The sequence below is a fragment of the Charadrius vociferus genome, unplaced genomic scaffold (assembly GCF_000708025.1).
Source record: "Charadrius vociferus isolate BGI_N301 unplaced genomic scaffold, ASM70802v2 scaffold251, whole genome shotgun sequence".
Lineage (NCBI taxonomy): Eukaryota > Metazoa > Chordata > Aves > Charadriiformes > Charadriidae > Charadrius > Charadrius vociferus.
This window is the reverse complement of record NW_009646963.1, coordinates 1,106,725-1,115,014: the sequence shown is the minus strand read 5'-3', so window position 1 is coordinate 1,115,014 and position 8,290 is coordinate 1,106,725. Positions and strand designations below refer to the sequence as shown.

The following is an 8,290-nucleotide window of genomic DNA, read 5'->3' as shown; positions in this document are numbered from 1 at the left end:
CCCCCCTTTTAAAATAAAAAATAGATGTGGTGTGTTTTGTTTTTTTTTTCCCCTTTCCCTCATCTGTTCAAAGAAAGCACTGATGTGACCAGTTCCTGGCAAAGTCACACAAGTCTCAGGGCTCTTCCTTTTGGCAGGTGCAAAGTGGTGAAATGCCCTCTTCTACCCTCTGATAAGGGGTAAAAAGATTCAGAAGAGAGGGGTTACTCTTGTTCCTTGCCTTTCTTTGTTTCAGGACACTGAGGCATGGCTGAAATCAAAACGGATGGTAATTGACAGATTACTGAGTCTAGAGGCAAAGCAGCAAACTCCCAAAGCACGTAGCCCTGAAGCAGCATTGCAGAGGTGGGTTCCCATCTGTCCTTTTCATTTGCTGCCTGCCTTCACCTTGGACAGAGTTAGGGCTGCTTGGAGAAGGGGAAACTGTCCCTGGACTTCCCCTTTCAAGTCTTCCTCTGGAATTTCAGCAAGATTTTTTGCTTCTGCTGCCAGAAGCTGCTGCTTCTTCCTGCTCTTTTCTGAAGCAGCCTGAGTGCTCGCTGTCACCTTGTCATGCCATTTTCGCTTCGCTTCCTCCCTTTTCCAGCAAAACAATCTCTCTGCCATGTCTCCCCTAGGCTCTTAGAAGCAAACAGACATCTGACAGCAGAGGGTGGGGCGATCCTACTGCAGCGAGGAGCAACTGAGACACCCGCTGGTAAGGGCCTGCTTGGAGACAGGGCTCACCACAGTGCTGGAGCAATGCTGGGTGTGGGAAGGGAGTGGTGCAAACGACCATTGTCTTCCACAGGGTACAGAGTGCCCTAGCTACAAGTTTACACAGCTTGAATGGGATCAATTAGGTCTGGAGGCAGAGCTCTCCGTTCCCAGCAACTGGAGATGGTGCTCGAGTCCTAGAACGGCTAAAGAAAAATTAAAAAAAAGGGAAAACATCTGAATTAATCCCATTCCTCTTATCTCAAAAAGTCTCGGGCAGACCCCAAAGGTGAGGAGAGCAACTCCTGCTCCTGTGAGACATGAAAACGCTCTCTTATTTTTTTCTTTCCAGGGCTGGTGTATAACAGAGACATGAGAGTCCGTACGGTGAGCATTGCTCTTCTGATGTGCCCCCCTGCTGCTTCTGAGCCCCTGAGCTTACAGAAAGCTCAGAGATAGTGGAGGCCCGCTCACTGAGCCCAGGCCTCCACCCAACTGTTTACTCTCTGCTTCCCTAATTCCCACATCTCTTTTAAATACTACTGTTAGAAGAGCCTGCACTCGATCATTAACTGACTCAGCTTACGGAGTCACTGGAAAATGTTACAGACTTTTTTAGCAGTTCCTCTGCCCCAGGGCCTCCTGGCCACATTTTCCTGCTGTTAAACTCTTCAGGCAGCAGACGGATGGATGCTTTAGGTCAGCTTCTTCAACAGGTCACCCATATAAGAAGGAGAGAGAGATAGTGGAGCAAAGTCCTTATTTTTGGTATTTTGATAGCTCTGTGCCGCTTTTGAGCAAGTAGGGCCTCCTCTACCTGTGCTACTGCCAGGCTGCGAAAGCCAGAGCAGTGTACTGTCTCCTTTTTAGTAAAAGGATTTTTAAAGCTTCTCTCTGCTATGAGATCATTCCCATATGTGCTGCATCCCAGCAGGCAGCGTTGTTGGCAGCCCTGAAACGCAGCTGGACAGAAGGAGCCTTTGCAGAGCCAGCTACTCTTGTGCGCAGCCTGGCCGCCTGTCATGTCCCAGCACAGCAGCTTTGGGGCCACAGCCACTTCTGCCTTCAGAGCTGCTAGTGCAGCAGGGGTCAGGGACACCCTCTGCTCCCAGCTGCTGTCCCTGACCTTTGCCGCTCTCTCTATCTTTGCACCTGCAGCAGAGTCGAGAGTCCTTCACGGTGGAGCAGTGTGTGAAGCTCCTGCAGAAGATTCAGGACCGCGTTCTCATCATTATGTGAGTGAGGCACAAGCCAAACCAACCCTTGCTGCCTCCCTGCAGGCCTCGGTAGAGGGGATGGAGGTTAGAAAGGAGTCCTGTGCTACTCCCTCCTCTGCAGTGACCAACCAGACCTTTGGGCCAGTTGGCACAACTGTACAGCCTCATTTGTGAGAAGCATTTGCCAGTTCCTCACCAGTGCCCTGGCCTGGCAGGCTCCTGGAGCAGGCAGAGAGCAGCTGGCACATCCTCCTCCTGGCCTGGCACTGCATTTTCAGACCGGGTGTCCCTGGTGCAAGGCCGATCAAGGAAATGCCTGACTGCCCTGTTCTCCCCATGCTCATGCCTTCACACTGCTGTCCCATGACTTTCTGTCCCTTGGCCCCTCACTGTGGGGCCATCCTGGCAAACATGCAACCCTCCACAGCACCACTTCTACTTGCTTTTCTCCTGACTCTTTCCCCCAGCAACCCAGCCTGCCCCCTTCTCCAGACCCCGAAGCCTCTTACCTGAGCAAACCATGGCAGCCTCCACCTCCTCCAGCTGGTCTTGAAGCCCCAGCCTGACCCAGCTCTTGCAAGCTCTCCCCTGGGTGCCTGGGGCATGGAGGTAGCCAGTAGCTTGTGCAGAGCCCCACAAGCTGTTAAGCTGTCCGGATGGGTAGCTGGTTCTGTTGGTCCTCCTTTGCATTTCGCCCCCCCCATCTCCTTGGAAGGCCAGAGGTGCAGGGCTCTGCCTACCTTGGCCTGTGTGGTGCTGTTAAAAGACTCTCTAGGAAATGAGAGGAAGTGCTACAAGTTGAGAAATGAGGTGCAGTTTTGGCTTCCCTTGTCTGTTGAAATCATAAGAGCTTAAGGATTTTCCTGCTTGTCCAGAAATGCAACATCATGGTAAGGATAAGTTCTCTAGGCCATGCAGAGCACATGCCTTTGAGCCTGGGATGTCACCTTGTCCCATCATCTGCAGCACAGTAGGAGACAGCATGATCTTAACTCTGCATGCGGTCTAATCCTGGCTTCTCCAGGAGGACTGCCATGGTACCTCCCTCTCCAAGCAGGGCGCAGCCTGCACAGAGTGGGGCAAGGGAGAGAGGGGAGATGCAGAAGCTGGCTGGAAGGAAAAAAGGGCAGAAGACAGGGTGGGGGCAGGGAGTGATGCACTCTGATCAGTGAAGGAGCCACCCCGGGGGATAATATTTAACCTGTCTTCACTCTGATACTACTAGGCAGTCACCCAAAGTTTTAAAGATAGTTTGATAGAAAATAGCTGCTTAGCAAAGCTTTGTGGTGCTCCTCTGGCTACCATGTATGATCCTGTAACCCTGCTGTTTACGAGCAGCCTGGAAAGAGCATTTGGGTTTGTTGCCCCACTGTCTTGGGGACACTGCTTCTGCCCAGGACAGCAGGAAAGACAAACAAAGGCACACCGTGTGCTGTACTAAGCCTTGCTGTTGCTTTTCAGAGCACAAGATGGACTGTTGGTACCACACAAGCTGCACAGCAGAAATCACTTTGTGAAAGCCCTGCGAGGGGCATTCGAGTCTACCCTCAAAGAGGTGAGAGCAACCTCCAGCCTTGTATCTCCTACTCTATGTACCAACCTGAGAGCAGCAGCTGGGCAGTAGCTTACTTTGGTGGACACCGCCACTAGGTGATTTGTCCTTAACAGCACACACCTCACACAAGGGAATTTTGCCCCTAATACCAAAGTCCCAAGTCGGTACTGCCCTCGGGACCCAGCTCTTCCCTAGTCCTCCCATCCCTGTCCCACCTCACCCCCACCACAGCAAGTGCCACACAGCTTGCCCAAGGGAACGCTTTCCTGGTCCACATCTTCTTGTGTCCTCTCTCTCCAGCACATCCAGCTAGTAGAGGTACCTGGGAGTCATTTTGTGCACCTGAATGAGCCCAAGGTCGTGTCTGGGATCATCAGCAACTTCCTGACAGCGCAGAATGCCAGAGCCAGGCTGTAGGAAGAAGAATCACTGCTGCAGCGATCCAGGAGAACAGGGACCTAAAAAGTAGGCTCTGGAGGAATTGTCACCATTCCTACCTCACATCCAACATCAGTTTCATGATACCCTTCCCTAGGCTTAGCTCACTGCAGGGTGGAAGCAGGTCTGATGGGCATTCCCTGGAGGAGAGCTGAGCAAAACATCTCAGTTGTCAAAGGCAAAAGGAATCCTTCCTCCACTTCCAGCTCTGTGAATACAGGGATAGAGGCCCAGAGCAGCCTTCCCCTTGCTTGGTCCTAATTTGCATCCTGAAATGGAGCAGGAACACAGGTAGGGCATCCTCTATGGGAACAGCAGCAACACCAGCTGCAAGAGGTAGGTGGCTTGTCTCATCTCCTCCCCGAGGATGGTGTGACCAGTCTCCTGCCTGAGCCCAGAGGGCCTCAGTGTCTCTGTTCTACCATGAGAGCTGCTGCTTGTTTAAAAAGTCATCTTAAATCAGAACTCACCTGGGCACAGAAGGCCATTTTAATGAACTCCTAGGGAATGAGTCACTAATCCTCTACCTGAAGCAGCTGGGAGAACTACTAATAATGGAAGAGTTGGCAGAGGTGATTTCTGTCCTTCTAAATAAAGATTAATCTCCCAATGTTAACTCTGTCTTCTTGACTGTATAGGAGAATGAACCTCCTTTCTTTTGGGATGCTCAGCCAAGCAGCTAAAATGCCAGTCTTAGGAGGCAGTGATTTTTTACATGCATTCTGCTTTAGATAACAGCATATTAAAGACCCATCTGCCTCCTAGTTAAATTGATAACAAAAAGCCGAATAAAGCAAGCAGGCCTGGCACTCTCCCCATGCAATGGAAACTGCATTTGCAGTGGGTTTTCTAGGGGAGGGTAAATCTGTTTTAACCCAGCTCTGTGGAATTTACCAGCATTTCCAGTTCATGTTCGTGGTCCCACCTGTACCGAGGCTGCCAGCAGTAAAATAGATGTGGAGCCTGGGGGTCCATGGATTACAGCCCCTTTCTGATAACAGTGTGTTTGGGTGACAATCACAAAGTCTGAGGCTGCAGAAGTGTGTGGGCAGTACAAAAGCATTGCCCCACAGCTGCATGTGCCTGTTGCCACCCCTACCTGCCTCCTATGGGCTGGTGACAGGTTAAGTGGAAATGGGACTTGGCCAGAGACTGGTTTCTCCCTCCAAAGCCAGGCTGCTGTCTCACCTTGTTCTAGTGACAGTGCTGAACAGCAGAAGTTCCCATAGCCCTGGCTATAGAGGTCCATGCACAGCTGGGCACCTCAACACCTGGCTGAGGGGGAGCTGCCTGGGAGGGAAACACGGAGGGAAAGGGGTAGGGCTCTGCACCACACCACTGATCTTTGCTTGTGACAACAGGTCTGGGAACTTCTCAGTTGGGCTCTTCCCAAATTTGCCTCCCTCCTCTTCTTACTTACCCCCAGATAACATGCGCCAAGGAGCACAGGCATACAAGCTGCGACTTTAATCACCATCCCAGCACGCAAGCAGCTGTCCCTCACAGCAGATCACCAGAGAGAGGCATTTCTATGTTCTGAGAACATAGCAGCAGTTTATTTACAGTTCTTCAGCCATTCTCTGCCCCTGCAGAGGCTGTGCCAGGTCAATCCCAGCTCTCACCAAGCTTTAGGAGGGCCTTGGGTGACAGGAAGATAAAGGTTGTCACAGGAAGTGGCTCAGCCCCTTGACCTGAGCACCCTGGGAAGTGGTGCCGCAGGACTGGATATGGCTGGGAGAGCAGGAAGATAACCGTGCGATGAAGGAAACTCCTCCTCCAGTGGCAGTTGCTGGGATCTCCCGCTTCAGATCCAAGGGCAGGGACAACCTGAAGCTGCCTCAATTCCTTGAAATCCCTTGGCACATAGAGTCCATAGGCATCTCTCCCACCCTCTCCAGTACAGACATCTAAGAAAATAGCTCAGCACAGCTTAGTACGGCCGAAACTTGCGCTGGGCTCGCATCAGCGCAATTCTCTGCTTGTCCTCCTCAAATTTCTTCCTCAACTGGGCGATGTCTGAAAGAGGCAGAAAGAGGACAGGTCACAGGGGAGCAGCAGATCTCCCTCTCCTGGGAAGCTTCACTTCCACACACCAGGAGGGGCTCAGTCCCAACACCCACAGCATTTCCCACAGCAGGTCCTCCTGCGCCTGGGCTGAGTGCCAAGCTGGGGCTCTGGCCGTTCATCTCCAGCAGTGCTGCAGCTCCCTCTTGGGGAGGAAACAGGCTAGTTTCCCTCTTCAACTGCTGCCTTTGTGCAGCCTGAAGAAACACCTATTGGAAAGCCACGACCTGCACACTCTCACGCAAAATATTCCAGCAGCACTTGCAAGCACAGGTGCTGGCAAGGGCCCCCCCTGCAAGGGCTGTTGAGGCCATCTGCACAACCACTCAGCCAACTGTTCATCTGCAGCTGGATGTAGCCTCCACTGAAGGAAAAAGGACACTCTTTGGGCTGCAGTGTGAAAGACAAGAGACACAGGCAGGGGTAGGAAGAGACTCGGACACTCACGCTCTCTCTTGGTCTCACGATGCTGCCAGGCATAGAAGTTGAGCAGCTCTTTGCGGGCCCGTTTCTGCTTCTCCCTCTCCAGCACCCGCAGGTTGGCAGCCTCTGTGCGGGGCAGGCCGGGCTTCCGGCCCTTCCGTGTTACCTTCACCCAGCCTTCCTCATCTGGAACACCTTCCTCCTTGGCCGCTTTGGCTTCTTCCTGTAAAGACAGGAGGATGAGACAGCTCAGCGAGGTTGGGCTGCCAGCCCACCCAATGCACAGCTCCCCCACAGCCCCCCTTACAGTTACAGCTCCTGCTTCTGCACAAGATTTGAAGGAAGGTGTGGGACCAAGGGTGCAGGCATTCCTTCAATTCTCAGTCCCCAAACAAACTGCTTAGCTGGGTTCCCACCCCAGCCTGGCCTCACCTCTGCCATCTTTTTGTCATAGTCTTGCATGTAGGCGTCCACCTCAGCCTTGAGCTCCTCCTCATCCACAATTGAGGCGGCATAGCTGGCGATCCACTCTGAGACAGAGAGGGCAGAAGTCAGCAGTAGCCTCTGTTAGAATGAAGCCCTAGTGCGATGCCCTTGGGCAGCTCTAGAGAAAACCACTGTTACCATTTCTGTTCAGCCACCCCACTGCCACAGCTCAACCGGCTTGCGGCCCAGGCCACAGCCAGTAAAGCAATGGGAAGCAATGGGAAGAGCTTGCAACTTTCCCGAGCAGGAGTGGGCTAGCCTGAAGCCCAAGAGGTGTGACATTCAGGGTTGCATTGCTGCTGAGTGGTCACATCCAAAGTGCTGTCATCTTGACAGACACTTGGTGCCCGTTATTGAGCTGGACTTCCATTTTGAGGGCAAGATGCAGCCAGTTTCTGTGAATCTACGTGATACTGAAGAGATGCTGGGAAAAACTGCCCTTCCATTGTACCAAGTGACACCATTCTCCTGTAGGGTCACTAGACCAGACTCTGCAATGGCTAGTACAAGATTGCTACCTTGTAAATAATAAAAGCAGGACAATAAAACACTAGACATCTCCTGGCTCAGTACAGAATGGTGAGAACTGATCTGGGACATGCAGGGTAGGATTCAGCGAGGAAGTGGTATAGTTCTCCCCCAGCACTAGCTAGCAGGAAGACAACTAGGGCTGACTTACTGCTAATGCCAGTTTTCACAGGGTGACTCTCTGTTGATATCAGCAAGGGATCTTCCCGTGACAGGGCCTTGGCTGCCTGGACACCAGATGGTTTCCTGAACACCACATATGCTACCTGAAAGCCCTAAAAGAAAAAGACATCCAGGCCAGTCAGATATACCAGGGAAAACGGTAACGCAGCAAGGAGCTGCAGTACAAATAAAATAAAAATAAACTCACAAGTTGCAATGGGATAATAACAACAAGAAAAAACAGCATAAACTTACATACATAATCATGTTGCCCAATCCCCCCAAATGGTTTTAATGTACAGAATCATTTAGGTTGGAAAAGATCTTTAAAATCATGACGTCCAACCGTAAGCCTAACGCTACCAAGCCCACCACTAAATCATGTCCTTAAGAGCCATGTTCCAAATATTACCATTCAGTACTTGTGAACTTTTCTGACCACTCAAGCATCAGTACACATGCGCGTGCACGCACACACTCCCACCCCCCAAGCCTTACCGTTACAGTTTTGCAGTTGAAGAATTTGGACGTGAGTTTCTCTTTTTTCTCTCCCAGCCCCGGCTTCTCACAGATGTCCACAGACTGGACGTGGCCGCAGCGGGCGAACAGCCTGGACAGAGACTCCTTGACGAGAAGGAGAGAGTACAAACGGTACAGGGAGGCAGGAGCGATTCCTCTCCGCACCATCTTACCCACGGACCACCGACCGCCCCGGGGGGGG

At 51.9% G+C, this 8,290-nt stretch overlaps 2 protein-coding genes across 2 annotated transcripts in view; one reads left to right on the top strand and one right to left on the bottom strand.

The window, feature by feature from the left end:
- The window catches only part of SERHL2 (serine hydrolase-like 2), a 6,516-nt gene extending 2,525 nt beyond the window's left edge, over positions 1-3,991 (top strand). The window contains exons 6-11 of the mRNA XM_009895232.1: positions 236-345; positions 618-697; positions 1,049-1,083; positions 1,855-1,931; positions 3,375-3,468; positions 3,769-3,991. Coding sequence (XP_009893534.1) covers positions 236-345; positions 618-697; positions 1,049-1,083; positions 1,855-1,931; positions 3,375-3,468; positions 3,769-3,885 — 513 coding nt within the window. The 3' untranslated portion in view covers positions 3,886-3,991. The remainder of the gene's footprint in view (positions 1-235; positions 346-617; positions 698-1,048; positions 1,084-1,854; positions 1,932-3,374; positions 3,469-3,768) is intronic.
- A 1,649-nt stretch (positions 3,992-5,640) lies between these two features.
- Positions 5,641-8,256, bottom strand: RRP7A (ribosomal RNA processing 7 homolog A (S. cerevisiae)). The gene is made up of 5 exons (XM_009895267.1): positions 8,068-8,256; positions 7,559-7,682; positions 6,826-6,923; positions 6,418-6,616; positions 5,641-5,922 (listed from the first exon to the last, which is right to left on the bottom strand). The coding sequence occupies exons 1-5, from the start codon at positions 8,254-8,256 to the stop codon at positions 5,837-5,839; spliced, it is 696 nt and encodes a 231-aa protein (XP_009893569.1). The 3' UTR covers positions 5,641-5,836.
- Between the last annotated feature and the right edge of the window lie 34 nt (positions 8,257-8,290).

Coding starts and splice junctions, on each gene's coding strand:
- RRP7A (XM_009895267.1), bottom strand. CDS start 8,256: ATGGTGCGGAGAGGAATCGCTCCTGCCTCCCTGTACCGTTTGTACTCT. Junction 7,683..8,067: donor TCAACTGCAAAACTGTAACG/GTAAGGCTTGGG, acceptor TTTTTCTTTTAG/GGCTTTCAGGTAGCATATGT. Junction 5,923..6,417: donor TCGTGAGACCAAGAGAGAGC/GTGAGTGTCCGA, acceptor TGCCTCTTTCAG/ACATCGCCCAGTTGAGGAAG.